At 39.2% G+C, this 14,819-nt stretch overlaps 2 protein-coding genes across 5 annotated transcripts; one reads left to right on the top strand and one right to left on the bottom strand.

The window, feature by feature from the left end:
* Positions 1 to 791: 791 nt before the first annotated feature.
* On the top strand, positions 792 to 6,349 carry bbs10 (Bardet-Biedl syndrome 10). Of its 3 annotated transcripts, XM_061035267.1 has the most exons (6): positions 792 to 879; positions 1,158 to 1,223; positions 2,178 to 2,407; positions 2,495 to 3,469; positions 3,601 to 3,881; positions 4,313 to 6,349. In XM_061035267.1, exons 3-6 carry the CDS (start codon positions 2,214 to 2,216, stop codon positions 4,360 to 4,362), a joined length of 1,500 nt encoding a protein of 499 aa, XP_060891250.1. In that variant the 5' UTR covers positions 792 to 879; positions 1,158 to 1,223; positions 2,178 to 2,213; the 3' UTR covers positions 4,363 to 6,349. The 3 variants fall into 3 exon arrangements, with proteins under 3 accessions (XP_060891250.1, XP_060891248.1, XP_060891249.1); XM_061035265.1 differs by having other exon boundaries at positions 3,601 to 6,349; XM_061035266.1 differs by lacking the exon at positions 1,158 to 1,223 and having other exon boundaries at positions 826 to 879; positions 3,601 to 6,349.
* cd9a (CD9 molecule a) lies at positions 5,340 to 11,329 on the bottom strand. 2 transcript variants are annotated; one of them, XM_061035268.1, is made up of 8 exons: positions 11,149 to 11,329; positions 8,499 to 8,601; positions 8,273 to 8,370; positions 7,744 to 7,818; positions 7,312 to 7,413; positions 6,907 to 6,996; positions 6,461 to 6,544; positions 5,340 to 6,348 (listed from the first exon to the last, which is right to left on the bottom strand). In XM_061035268.1, the coding sequence occupies exons 1-8, from the start codon at positions 11,215 to 11,217 to the stop codon at positions 6,283 to 6,285; spliced, it is 687 nt and encodes a 228-aa protein (XP_060891251.1). In that variant the 5' UTR covers positions 11,218 to 11,329; the 3' UTR covers positions 5,340 to 6,282. The 2 variants fall into 2 exon arrangements, with proteins under 2 accessions (XP_060891251.1, XP_060891252.1); XM_061035269.1 differs by lacking the exon at positions 11,149 to 11,329 and adding an exon at positions 9,447 to 9,618.
* Positions 11,330 to 14,819: the final 3,490 nt, after the last annotated feature.

Below are 14,819 nucleotides of genomic sequence, written 5' to 3'. Positions count from 1 at the left end.
TACGGTACGTGATGATTGTTAGATTATTCACAGTCAATTGTACACTACTAATTATGAGGGACAAAAAATGACTAAAGTATAAATAAATAAATAAATAAATAAATGTTGAGAGAAATGCATACAATAATGTATAAATAAATACATAATTAAATAAATGCATCAATAAATATATAAATATATATATATAAATAAATGCAACAATTCATGTAAAAATGTACATATAAATAAATATATTCATATATTTATTTATGTATTTCTGTGTCCATGTTGTACAAGGAAAAGTAAATATGTAAATTAAGTGGGCCGTCCTAACATTACTGAAGTAGGATTGGTCAATTTTGAAAAACAGACAGACGCAAATTTACATATATACTTTTCCTCTTACGACCTGGACACAGAAATAAATAGATGTGTAAATGTAAAAATACGAAAATAAATGAATAACTCAATTAATGTGGAAATGTATGCATTCATACATATATAACTGTAGAAATACGCTAATAAATGAATAAATACATGTAAAAATATATAAATAGCATTTTTCATTAACAAAGTGTATTTATTATTTATTCATTGATGTATTGTTTTCAGCATTTATATATTTATATATTTATTTATTTATTTATTTATTTATTTATTTATTTATTTATTTATTTATACATTATTTTATGCATTTCTCCCAAAATTAATTAATTAATTTCTTTATTTCTTTATTTATACTTTAGTCATTTTTTGTCCCTCATACTAATGATCCGTAAAAACAAGGCACCCCTCCACACGATAGGCGGCAGCACTCCTCTTTGATCCATATTGTATGTGCGCAGTAAATCGTAGAGGAAGTCTCGTCTCCAGGACACAGATGAAGCGTCCCTGCTCACGGTGAGTTCTCTTAGTTTAAAGTATTTACGTTCACGACAATGCATGAATTTGTTTTCTACATAAAAAATGGGGCGTTAAGGCTTTTTCACATTACGCGCATATGAGCAGCCGGCGAGGTCATTGCATTAGTTAAGATAGATCATGTTAATGCTATCAACGTAACTTAGCTTCATTAGAAACGACTTGTCCACAGACTGCTCTCTCCAATGTTTTGAATTCGGGCTGCAATACCTATTTTAAACGCTAAGTGTCAGAATTGCATATTTCTCTTCTTTTAGTGATAAAGTATGGGTCAACCTTTGACCAGAAACTGTTTACTGAATTTTCCATAATTTAAATCAGGGGTGTCCAAAGTGCGGCCCGAGGGCCATTTGCGGCCCTTGAGGGGATTTTTTGCGGCCCGTGACTTCAAATGAAGAATCAGAAGATTTTGGCCCGAGGCCTTGATTAAGATTGGCACATTATCTTATTTTAATTTTTCATGTTAACAAGGGCTGAACAATATTCCTAAAATAGAAAATGTTCAGTAACATGTATGTTGTTGTTCTTTTTTTTAAATCTACAGCTTTTACTATTTTCCACATTTTTTTTGTAAACTATGAAAAAAAAACGTATGCAAAGTTTTTGCAAACAAAACGGACTGTTGTTTAACCATTTAATGACCTGAGCTGAATGCAGAAAGCTTTTCCAAAAATAATGAACCACGTTACAGGCTTGATTCTGAGAAACAAACAAATAAAGTAGAACGAAGAAATCAAAATATTTGATTTCCTTTAATTAAAGGGTTTCTTTAGCGAGCCTTTTGATTCTGATCTACAAAGCCTTACTATTTTGTCAACTATATTTTAAAAAAACAAAACCTGTGGCCCGCGAGCGATTCTAACACGACAATTTTGGCCCGCAAGAAAAAAAGTTTGGACACCGCTGATTTAAGAGATGGGTATGTAAAATTACCTTTTTTGTTTTCAAAATACATTTCTTGATGTGTGTTTATTGATTTTTTTAACAAACTATCATGGGTGGGTTTCTTAATAAACTGTTCAAGAATCAAAAAAAAAAAAAAAAAAAAAAACAAAGTGGAGGGAAACATGTAAGCTGGAAGGTTAAGCCACGACAAACAAAGACTGGCTTCCTGGAAAATCTAATTCACGGCACATGGAAAGCTTTAGAGGAATCCAATCAGTAAATACATCTAATTTTTTTTTTAAGTACATCTATAGTTGTCCTTGTCAATCATGAACTCAAACTACACCGATCGACTTACCTAATACAGCAATAAAATGTATGTTTCTGTTTAGTTATTTATAGTTGGACCCTCCAGCCAGTGTGTGATCATGCTGCCCGTGGCTCAACTTCCCCACCTGGAACATGTTCTGCAGACCGTATCCGTGTTGGAGTCAGTTGTCCTCAGCAGTTTCGGACCTGAAGGAGGACAGGTGCTGTTTACCCGAGACACAGGACAGGCGATGTTGAGCCGCAGTGGGACGAAAATTCTTACAGCACTACGTCTGGAAAATCCACTGGCCAGGTAACTAAAATACTTTTTCAGCATGACACTAGCTATGCACCATGTTTCTCTTTTTTTTTAAATTGATTTGTGTGTTTTTCATTCTAGGGTGATTGTGGCGTCCGTCTTAAATCACAGCACTGTAACAGGCGATGGATCGAAGACGTTTATCCTTCTCTTGGCGTCCTTACTAAGGATGATTCATGCAACAGCCTGCAAGGAGCCTAATGTGTCTCACACTTACAACCCCAGGAAAGCAGCAGTGGCTTCTACTGCCAGACACTTGGCTAAGAGACTGCTGGAATTTGCTTTGGAGGACCTCGATGAGCTCATTGCCATGGGAGTGGTCCCATATGGATGCTGTCTCCCCAGAGAGGATTTCACTTTAAAAACACATTCTCCCAAAAGCATTCCCTGTGTTCAAAAGCTGCTGGCGTCTTTCTTTCATTCACGCTTGGGTCAAACACACTGTGGCTTTTTCAGCCACCTCACTTGTGAACTACTCGATAACTGGAAATTAAGAAACGATCATCCGTCCGTATCACTACAGTTCATAAATGACAACCTGCCCACGTTGCATACACCTGTATCAGGCTTCCCTAGTAGTTGTTCACGTTTGATCGAGGGGCAGGTCATTCACAGAGACTTTGCTACGCCGTGCATACAAAGTGACAAACCGCCAGTAGCAGCTGTCATTTTGACTGGTTGCCTGCAGCCTAAACTGCTCCGTGCAGGAGAGGTGTTGGAGCTGGCATGTGGCGGTCAACAGATGGCTGAGAATTCAAGGAAGGAGAGGAGTATTGTTCAGTTTAGTGCATGGGCAGAAAAGTCACTAGAGTGTGCTATTGCAAACCTGCAGAGTGTGGGCGTCTCTGTGATCCTCTCTGCTGTGAAACAGTCTGCTGCTGTCCTGGCCTTAGCTGCACAGGCAGAGATTTGCATTGTCGAGTGTGTCAGTGAAGATGAATTGTCTCTCTTTGCTCATCTAAGTGGAGCCAAACCTGTCGCAGACTGCTGGATGATTGAACCAGACAACATTGCTACACTGACCTTTTGCCGACCAATACTGCTAGGAGCTCACAGGTAGGAAACTATACTTCTTTTTTTTTTACACACATGCAGGATTTCCTTTTTTTTTTTTTTTTTTTTTACAACTGTTTTCTCATCAGGTTTGATTTGTGCAGGTCAAAGTTAATCATTTTTTTCTTCCACAGGTATGTTCATGTTGCTTTCCATGACTCGGACAAAAGGCCCGTTGTCAAACCCTGTAGTCTGATCATTTGTGGCGCAGGGGAAGGGCAAACGGACCAATATGCATGTGCATTACACGATGCCATCCGCATGCTACTTTCAACTTGGGAGCCCGTGGGTGTGACGGCATCAAAGAGGACCTTGCGGTGTAACAAAAGCAAATCTTCAATTGCAGGGAAACAGATCCCAAATTCAACTTCCTCCCAGCGTTGTTTGTCGATGCCAGGCTGTGTTGTACCTGCAGGTGGGATATTTGAATTTCTCTTACACCATGCCCTCCTCCAACATGGCCACAGTTGCTCGGCTTCTGATGAAACAGATATGGATATCCTTGCTGTTTCGCAGCTGCTGGCAAACGCTCTACTGAGTGTGCCAAGGCAGATATACTCCCACAGTCCACGATGTTTCCTGCAGACTCAAACCAGGCTCCTGCGTTTAGTTCAAAGTCATTCCCAACGTTCTGGTTTTGCAGACAAACTAGGACAGGATACAGTTCTTAAAGAGTGTGAGGATACAAGTGAATGCACTCTAGATGAGGGTATACAGAGCATGCATTTATATAGAGATACTGACATGCCATCAAAGGCGTTTATGTTTGACTCAGGCGTCGAGTCTGTCAGCTGTAAATACAATCTGCTTCTAGCCGTGCTGCAGTGTCTCTCACGTCTTCTCCAGGTGGACGCTATGCTGCACATACGCACCGCCTCACAGTCACAAGAACATGAAAATAACTCCTGTGAGGGTACAAAGGAGGAGGCTGAGGAATGACACTGTATTGTGTCCCTCTTAAGGTTTTTACATTTTCCCTCAGTATGTATCATTTTAGAGCTATGTGAAATAATTTTCACTTTAACATCGATGATTTAAGGCTGCAGGCTACAGTTGTTTTTGAAAAGTTCGGTGTTCATTAACTTGGTTGGGAAATAGTGTGAGTATGTCGGTGCTGATTTTGGCAAATTTCCTCTTGAGTTCTCATTGTTATTGCTGTTTTTTTTTTTTTATTTCACATTCTTATCTCAGTTTTCCTGCCCTCTTCTTTTGGCTAGAACACTTTTGTCAAACAAAAGGCAATCACACAGAGCCTCAAAGGTCATCCGTCTCACAAATATACACACTTCTTTTTATAATCAGTGTTATCTACAAAGTGGGGGGGCGGGTTTGTCTGAGAGAGCCACACCCAACTGTCAACAACCAAATCAAAGTTAACTTCCTAAAACAGTTATGGTGAGAACGTTAAATTTATTCTCACCTAGTTTTGAGGAAACGGTGAGTCATTTGAAATGAACGACACTCACTGCCACACACAGACGCGTACTGTAATCAGTGTTTGCGCCTTGTTTTGAAGATACATTTTCCGTAAATTATTTGTGATGGGATGACTTGGGAACAGAGACAGGTCTAGGCTTTGTTCTTATGTTTGCTCAAACTCTACATGAGTCACACTTGATAAAAAACAGGGGAGACGGGGAAATCGTGTTTTCTTTCCACTGCACACTATAAATGGAACCTGGAAGTTGTTTACAGGCTTATCAAGCACCTACATCCTTGTAACCCTCAAATGCCCTCAATATCCTTCACCAGTAAATGAAACACACAGGTCAGAGTCTGTCTCATAGTGCCTCAATATAGGATTAAAGAATTTGTAACAAAATTAGCAAACTTTATTCAGTGACCCAAGAGGAATAGACCGAAGACAAAATAGTTGATTTACCTGTTTACTGAAAAATCTGTATTTATGTTTTTGCATGTTTTTGAATATATAATTCCATCAAAGTCGACTCAGTTTTTTTTTGTTTTTTTTACGTTATTTGGTTCTTTTAATTGATGTCTCTGTAAAACAGTGCATATGGTATAAATAAACTCAGTTTCTTTAAAATGATAATGACATTATAAAATACATCATTCACACCAATTTAGCATAGAACCAGCTAAGTGCATACTTTTTGTATTACATATATATGTATAAAAAAAAACAAATTTAAAAAAACAAAACAGTGACAAAATTAAAGGCAATTTTTCAAAGAGGATGAAATAAAAGGAACAAATCAATTGTCACAATGAAAAAACCCAAAGTGCTACTCTAATACCAAGCTGGGTGGGGGTGGCGGGGGGACAGTTCACAGCTCAGCATTCAATTGGCTTCTCGTCACCAAGGTTCGACTTCTGCGTCTTAAGAAGAGGATGGTCGAGTTGCATTGGCCACTGCTGTGTTGTGCTGACGTGATGACGGGTGTTTTTGATGGCCCTAGATTGTGACTTTTCTTGCCAGTAGGTGCAAAATGTGACCAGTACACAACACGATCTTTTGTTTAGATAATAAGCTGTTCACAAACACTAATTTCAATCAAATGACAACAAGATGTCACATTTCTGTACTACATAGTCACTGAAGCACAGATGACACCCATATTATAAATGGGCCAAATTACCACATTGCATTAACATATTCCAGTAAGGTGGGCCTAAGTGTCAGCAGCTGGGCTATTATTAATGTATAATGAAATAGTATGAAAATGTCTGCACCCGGCCTGTCTTGGGTTTTCACCCTTGGCCAAGCTGTGTTTTTATTGGCAGTGTAGAGTCATGGGACTCGAGGAAAAACATCATGCAACATTAACGAGGACTTTAGGGTGTCATGGCGGGTGTCACACCACCTCCCGAGACTTCCTGATGGCGCAGCACAGGAGCATGCTAAAGATCATCCCGAACACCTGCAACATCAAGAGGCCTTCATGAATTCTGTTTGTAATCGCGTATGCTATCAACATTGTACTGTGGACGTTGGACTTTGACGATTTCAAGTGAAGCCAATCCCACACTCACCATAACAACACCGATGGTGACGCCCACTCCTCCTATGATGTGTAGTTTGGAGTCAAACACCTCATCAATGGCATCAGGGCAGCTCTGCAACACAATAGATTCATTGCAGCTTATCTATAGCTATGCTGTACATGACTTTTTGTGAGTGGTGACAGACAGCCTGAGAGCGTGCAGGCTCCAGTAAACCATTGTTGCCGTAGTAACACTGCAAAGAGGCAGAGGGTAAAAGCCTGCAGAGAAAAAAACTAATCAACCCTTAACACGTGTCACGTCATTATTTAGTATTTAATACATAGTATCTGTATTCTCTCTATAATCATTCCTAAAAGATGTTGAATGTTTTAATTTTTCACAAGTAATTACAATTTCTTTCATTTCCTGTTTCCTCACTGAAGTGCCTGACGGTGATGGCGTCCAATACAAACACAAATTGAGGGTAGTTGTACCTTTGTAATGAGGCCCTCAAGCAGGTCTCGAGGGGGGCAGGTGTCCTTGGCAGCTTCTTCTGGTTTATTTGTTGGACCACAACAGTTCAGCTGTAAACACAAAAAAATCAGTCATTTAGATCTCTGTGAATTGCACAACACACAAGTCTCTATTTTCTGAGGTCCTGTCATCACTGAGCTTGCCATGCAACTAGAAAAAATGCTTCATAGAAATACTGAACACATATAAAACATGTTTCCTCCGTTAACCTGACTTGCATAAAAAACAATTTTTACATAACTGTTTCTGAGAAGTTAAAAACAACACGACATGCATCGTGAACTTCTTACAATCTGATGGTGAACGGACAAAATCTGAGGCAGTCTGTACCATGGTAAAGCAGAAATGTGTCAGACGTGGCTCACCCCTTTTTGAATCACAACTAGTGTCTCTTTAAGGCGCTCATCCCCTGTTGTCTTGTAGTTGTTGTGGGTTTGCATGTAAAATGTTGTGATGTCGTTCACCACCTGCAAGACGGTAGCAAGCCGAAAGAAAGTTTTAACACAATATCAGACTAAAGCAACATTTTGTCATTATTCATTCTTAACTGCGACACAAGGATTAGATCAATCTTTATTGATCCAGCAAAGGGGGAGAGTTTAACATCAGCAAAGAAATACAAATACAATCAAAAACTGGTTCTTTTAATATTGTGATTTTGGGATTGATTTAAAAAAATAGCTCTTATTCCATCTTTTTTTGTATCCATGCAAAGTAGTGGAAACTGCTACTAATGTGTTAAATATACATATATACGTGTAATTATTAGTGCAACAAACCTAAAACTTGTACGTTACCTTGCTTTGGTTGGAAAATCCCCAGATACCAGCTGCCACCTCAATGGCAAATATGATAAGCAGGAAGAAGAAGAACTGCACAAAGGAGGAGACAAAATTGAACCCAGATTAGAGTGAATTTGTGCGCATGTCCTGTATGCATGTGTAGACAAGTAAGGTCGTTTAAGTGTAGCTGAACACAATTTACATAGACTCCTCCTCCCGAGAGATTTAGTGCAAGAAGATTAGGGCCAGAGAGGGAGGGAGGGAGGGAGGGAGGGAGGGAGGGAACAAGTACAGGGAAATCTAGAGACTGGCCTTGACACTGTTCAGTAAACAATGTACAAGGCAGACATCTCAAATTTCCTAGCGAGCGCCAAGCTCAATCCCAGACCCACACCTGCTATCAAGTCTGGGAGCTGTACCGAGTGAAGTCATGGGTAAAAAGTACTCAAAGAGAATTGAACTGTTGTTTTAATAAGTTAAAATCTTTAGTAGAAACAAGTAAACACAACAAAAAGGGAAGTGGAAAAAAAGGGGTGTTACTAACCAGTCCCAGCATACAGGGAGACTCCTGGATTGCCCCACAACATCCAAGAAAACCCACCACCATCATCAGTGCTCCAGCACCTATCAGGATATAGACACCTACACACATACAGTGTATTAGAAATAACATTCAAGCATATTTGATGTTTTGAAAATCTCCCATGGAGCAAAACTTGCTTACGGGTGATTGCATGGTGAAACTGTCTTAAGGACTGAAAGCGTCTTACCTGTATAAAACACATATGGAGAGTCTGGTCCTTCAAACAAGCCTTTGGTTTTGGGGTCTAATCTTAGCCACAAGCCTACAGCGAAGACAGCAGTACCTGCAATCTGAAGCAGCACAACATGTATCGACTTCAACACAGTGCTTCAATTTGAGATCACAGCATTACATTTTCAGACAGGAAGAAGAATATTTCTGACATGAGTCCTGTCTGTTTATGCAAACTGCAAGTCAATAAACTGATAAGCTTTCAACACACTATTAAACATTTCTTGTAACCCCTTCGTCACATCTCCAGCAGCAGGAATTTTTATTTATTTTTGATAAATTTTTGATTGTTTTTTTTCGCCTGGATACCAATATATCAAACATTAATGATTATTGACACAATAAATTACAAATGTTACGTCATGGTTGCATTTTATATTGAGAAATGGTAGATGGTAATGTTAAAACCATCAAAACATCGCTCTGAGCTCCATTTCTTTGACAGGATGTGGTTATATTCTGCAACATTGTTCTTTTCGCTCTGAGCTCCATTTTTTTGACAGGATGTGGTTATATTCTGCAGCACTGTTCTGCTCTCAGTCGACACTTGTTACAAAGTAAAGTCTTAACTTCAGGGATTTCGTCCCATGCATGTGCCATATTGTCTAATGTGTAGGCCCTTACAAACCCTGCCAGCAGGTCAGTGAATATTTAACTCTGAGAGCCTGACTGACTAACTCTTAAGTATCAGGATCATTCAAATGTTTAGTGTCTCTATGTATATTATAGGACTCTTTCAGCCGTTTCTTTACTGATGTATAATGTTTGTATCAACAATATGGCAGATTTTAACATACCACAAAAATGCTAATCCATACAGCACTTAGCTTCTCTCCCTCTCTCCCTCTCTCTCTCTCTCGCACACACACACCTTCTAGGCAAAGTCAAATTCACGAACACCTACCCAGAAGAAAACGTTGAAGATAAACATGAGATATTTCACACACTTGATTCCCCCAGTGACAGCCATGCTGATTGAGTATAGCCACAGTTCACTGCTGCAAATGTTTAACAACTAACTTCTTCCTAGAAAGGAAGAGGAGCGCAGTGGTTTCAGTCAGTTGGAAAATGTTGTGAGAAGGGGAAGCATTTTGCAATACCACGCCCCCCTGATTATCCCGTTTAGGGAGTGGCAAGAGAGCTGCCGAGCAGTGTCACCCACAGAACTGACCTCTATTGTGTGTGTGTGTGATATGAATTCCTGTTTCTCTGTTCAGCTCACTGTTCATACATGCAGAGCTTGTGTTTAACCATTACATGCGGGCTGGTGGTTTATGAGCTAAAATAGCTGCACAGTGGGCTCTGTTGAGGCATGTTGACACTAAACCTTCAGTGAAGTACCTGCCTAGCAACATGCTCTGCTATCCGTACTGTTTATGACCACAGTTAATGATTGCCTCAAAAGAAGAATACTTTCCATTTATACTTCCTAGAAGCTGTTTTTTTTTTTTTTTTTAATCAAAGCAAGGTTAGTGAAACCTGTTTTGCTTCACACACTGACATAAGTTGACAGTATTTTTGTGTCCAAAGTAGACTGATCAGATATTTATGTCATGTGAATGAAGCCCACATAATCATGTGTCCTAGCTTCACTTCCTGCTTCATCCAAATTAAAAAAAGGGGAGTGTCTGGACTTGAGGTTAGAGCAGGGTTTTTACTGTGTGTTGAATCTAAAATCTGAATGTTGGACTGGAAATTGTGGATTATACAAAGTAACAAAAGAAACACATTGACAAGTGGTTGGTTGTCGGTCACCTTGTTTGTTTGTCAGTGACTATGCAGGGTTTCTATAAATCCAGTTTTTGCATCTGTACATCTTTAGAACACACACACACACACACAGATTGGGGAACCCTACTTCAACCCTGTAATGAACGGGTGCATTTGCTCTATCTCTAGCTGCAGAAATTATAAACGTTCATAAAAGGGCAAACGTTCATCCTAAACCACACTTTCACATACACAGATCACAATCAAACAGACACGACAAGACAAGACACACCCTGCAGGCTAAGTATAGGACACAAATAGCCTATGGGATAGCCAGGATTCATTCACACAGACAGAGAGGCTGGCTCCGTGACATGCGCAAACCTTCACATCACGCAACGTAACAGAAGTATAAATTATTGATATAGCTTTTCAGTAACACTCCCCTCCACAAGTAAACGCCTCTCTCTCTCTCTCTCTCTCTCTCTCTCTCTCTCTCTCTGCCTCGTTGCAATTATTAAAATGCTGTGCGCGCAAACTCCAAAGAGTAGTCTGCGCTGAGGAACTGGGTCACTTGGCCACTGGGGATTATTGTTCCAGTCCACTCGGTCTCCACACGCATTGGGGCACTCTCTGTGTTTATGGTGGCCATTGCCAAAAATAAATTCGAGAGGCACGTTTTAAATATTTGCTGTGATAAGTGACCGAGGCTGTGTGTGAACGCTCAGCACGATTCTGCATCTGGGACACCGAATCATTTCATTAACTATAGGCTAGTAAGCTCACGCATGAACGCGCATGCACGCACGTCTTACACACGTTCACACACAGAGAGACGACCAACAGGATGCACATTTTGAATTGAGAACAATACATCTCCTCGATTGTAAACTCACCCAGAACACTAGGTTGAAGGTAAACATCAGGTATTTGATGCACATCTCTCCTCCGGAAAGCGCAGCCATGGCGGTGCTGGAGCTGTGGATCACACTTCTTCTGTGTCACTTATTCAAACCGACGGGAGAAGAGAAGACCTTCTAAATAACAGCCAGTTTGCAGAATGAGGTTATTTGCCGACGCGCTGGCTCTGATACGCGCGTCGTGCTGTGCGCGCCTGTAGTGGTCCGCCCCCACACATAACGGACCGCAAAGGCAAAGCCTCCTGTAGCTTTATTATGTATTTCTTACTAATTGTAACATTTTCTTTTTCACTTTCTGCTCAGCTCTTAATCTTAAAAAAAAAAAAGTAGGATAGGCTACATACAATTCCTGGTTAATAAAACATATTTTTATGGGACTTGTCAGTGATGTAATGATTTGTGCCATTTATATAGCTTTTTTTTTTTAGTATATAATTTCATCACATGGTTAAAAGATAGGCTAACACATTTCTTTACTTTTAACGGTGACATGTTGTTTGAGGCTCAGAGAAAGTTTAGTCAATGCTCAGCTGGTCAGTCTCTAGCTCATTGTGGAACAGCACAGCAGTGCACTCAACAGTAGCCTGTTCGGAGCTTTCTGCTCGCAAGTTACTGCAGCACCCTGGGCAGTGCGATGACGTAATTCCCTTAGAATAAGAAAGGCGCGTTCGCGGATTGAATATACTGTACATGAATGAACACGGTGCACGAGCATGGCCCAGGCTAACGAACAGCACGCACACACACACACACACACACACAAACACGACAAAACACAAATTGACCAACATCTTTTTATTCAAAACAACAACTAGACTGTTAATATATACAGTCTACCCTCTATTGTGGGCCGTTTAAAAGCTCATTAACTTGAATTGAAGCATGTATGGCTACAATGTTTATTATTGCTTTATGGGTAAGATGTAACTCATGAACAACATTTTCACCTTTTAAGCCTGAAAAGGTTATATATATAGTATGTGGGCTATTTTCTTTTTTTTAAATATATATATATATATAATTCATTTTTTAACATAACAAACACAGAACAAGACAGCACAGACGTAGCCAAATTACTGAATAAATATCTATATATATATATATATATATAAAATAAAATAAAATAATAACATACATGGGTCGTAATAACATATATCATATCAGATACAATCTTATCTACCTAAATTACATGTCAAAGGGAAAAACATGACTATGACGTATTTTTGAAAATAATGTGTGGGCACCCTTTCTGCAATAAGCCAATCAGATCAGTGGGAAGATAATCTATGAAGGGTTGCCAAATATTATAAAATAGGTTGTTATTGCCCTTTAATTTAGCACTGAGGTGTTCCATAGGAAAAAACTTGAATGTTTCTCTGTACCACTGCGTGACTGATGAAGGCTTCTCCTGAATCCACTGAAACAGAATACATCGCCTCGCCCGGAGCAGAAGTTTACCCATTAGAACGAGCTGTTGCGTAGGTAAGTTCAGGAGAAACAATGCTGGCTCTAGTTTTATTGTTCTGTGAAAAATTAAGCCAAGCTCCTGGGCAACATTTTTCCAATACCTGGATATAAAGGGACACAGTGATAGTAAGTTCCTACTTCTTTTTTACACTTCACACAGAGGGCGGAGATCTGAGGATTCATTTTGTTTAAAAATTGTGGTGTTCGCTGAAGTCTATGTAATATTCTGTATTGGCTCTCTTTGAGTCGATTACATGTAAAGATTTTCCTAGCTGAAACAAAGGTACCTGACCATGCCTCAGCGCTCAAGTTCAACCTCCAAGTCCCTTTCCCATAATTCCCTAGTTCTCTCAACCCTATCACAATTAATAGGATGTAATTTGTCATAAAAAAGGGAAATGATTTTTCTGTCGTTGAGAGTATTTAAACTAAAATTGAGAAGAAAACTTTCAATTGAGCTCAACAATGGTTGATCAGTGGGGATAATCAGATCTGATAGGACAAAATGCATAACTTGGAGAAAACCAAAGAAGTGTCTGTTTGGTATTCTGTATTTGGTCTGGAGTTGATTGAATGACATAAAATCACCATTTTGAAATAAATCAGCCACAAATCTTAGACCCTTTATAATACCAGTCATTGAAAATACTTTTCCCTATACCTGGAGAGAAGGCTTTTATTTTGAGTCAGAGGTTGTAATGCTGATGAGAAACCTCTCCGGCCAATGTGTTTAGTAATATCTCTCCAGATTCTAAGTGTGCTAAACATGACAGCGTTGTTTTTAACATCTGCTGGCAGTTCGCCAGCATCAGTTGAGAGGAGACTGAAAGGAGAGAGAGGGGAACAGCACCATGAATCTGTTAGAGGCTCCCCTTGATGTATAAAATGGTTCAGCCAACGTGATATTATCCAGGCCCAATTGTAATATAGAAAGTTAGGAAGTGCTTGACCCCCCGCTGTCTATTGGCAACTGTAAGGTCTTCATCTTTAGCCTAGATTTCTTGCCATGCCATATACATTTTTAAAGAGATCTTTCGATATCCAAAATAACTCTTCTATTGATCGTAAGTGGCATTTGCATTGGGTACAACATCCTGGGGAGCACATTCATCTTAACCAAGCTTATTCTACCCATCCATGACAGAGGAAGATCAAACCATCTGTTGAGGTCATTTTTAACTGTTCTTTTTTTTTTTTTTTTAAATGTGTTAATATAAATTAGAGACCTGATAAACTGGTAATATTGTGAGTATAATACTCAATATTAATGACATATTTATAGCAGATAATCTATTTAAGACCTTGCTAAAGTTTCATTTGTATCTACAAATCCCTTCTTTTTTATTAAACGGTTAAACATGGCGAAAAATATTAATTTGATGTATTATGGAGAAACCAGCAACTTTTGATAAAAACAAGCAAATACCAAAACATTTTCAAAGTTCTGCACACAGATTGTTTTTTCTCCTCTTCATGTGTTGGGAAGAGGTCAGAATGGTTTTCTTGTTAGAATTGTTTCTAACTAAAAGCTAATGACTTTATAATGGTTAGTGAAGTGAGTCATGGAATTTTCCAACGTATCTGTCATGAACGGCTGGAACACAGGGAGAGGTGGACCCAAGTGCAGAATAAACTGAAAGTATTTAATAATCAAAAAAGGCAAACAAAAACTTACTATCAAAATCCAAAACGAAAAAACAAGGCGACACTAGCAGACTGACAACTAACACTCAACATACAACAATGAACTGACACAGAGTGCAAGAAACACAGAGACTAAATAGACATGCTGGTAATCAGACACAGGTGAGACTAACGACACAGGTGAAGACAATCAACACTGGAGGGAAACACGCAGAGGCAGGACAAGAAACACTGAGGACAACTATGACAGATACATGAAACACTGAAGACACTGTTAAACATCACGACACACTAGAACATAGAGGGACACAAGGATTTGAAATTACAAAATAACACAGAAAACACTGAAGACTAAACTAGGAAACACACAAGGGGAAAAACCAGCAACGCCAGAGAAGAACAGGAGAAATCAAAACATGGAAACCCAAACGCCAAAACACAAAACCAAACAAGACCCAAATCATGACAGTATCTACATCCAACATCCAACTTTTTGCCATATATTTTTCCACAATACAGATGTTTAGGTGGTTACA

This window comes from Labrus mixtus, chromosome 4 (genome assembly GCF_963584025.1).
Source record: "Labrus mixtus chromosome 4, fLabMix1.1, whole genome shotgun sequence".
NCBI lineage: Eukaryota > Metazoa > Chordata > Actinopteri > Labriformes > Labridae > Labrus > Labrus mixtus.
The sequence above is the reverse complement of the archived record's forward strand: the minus strand, read 5'-3'. Positions and strand labels throughout refer to the sequence as shown.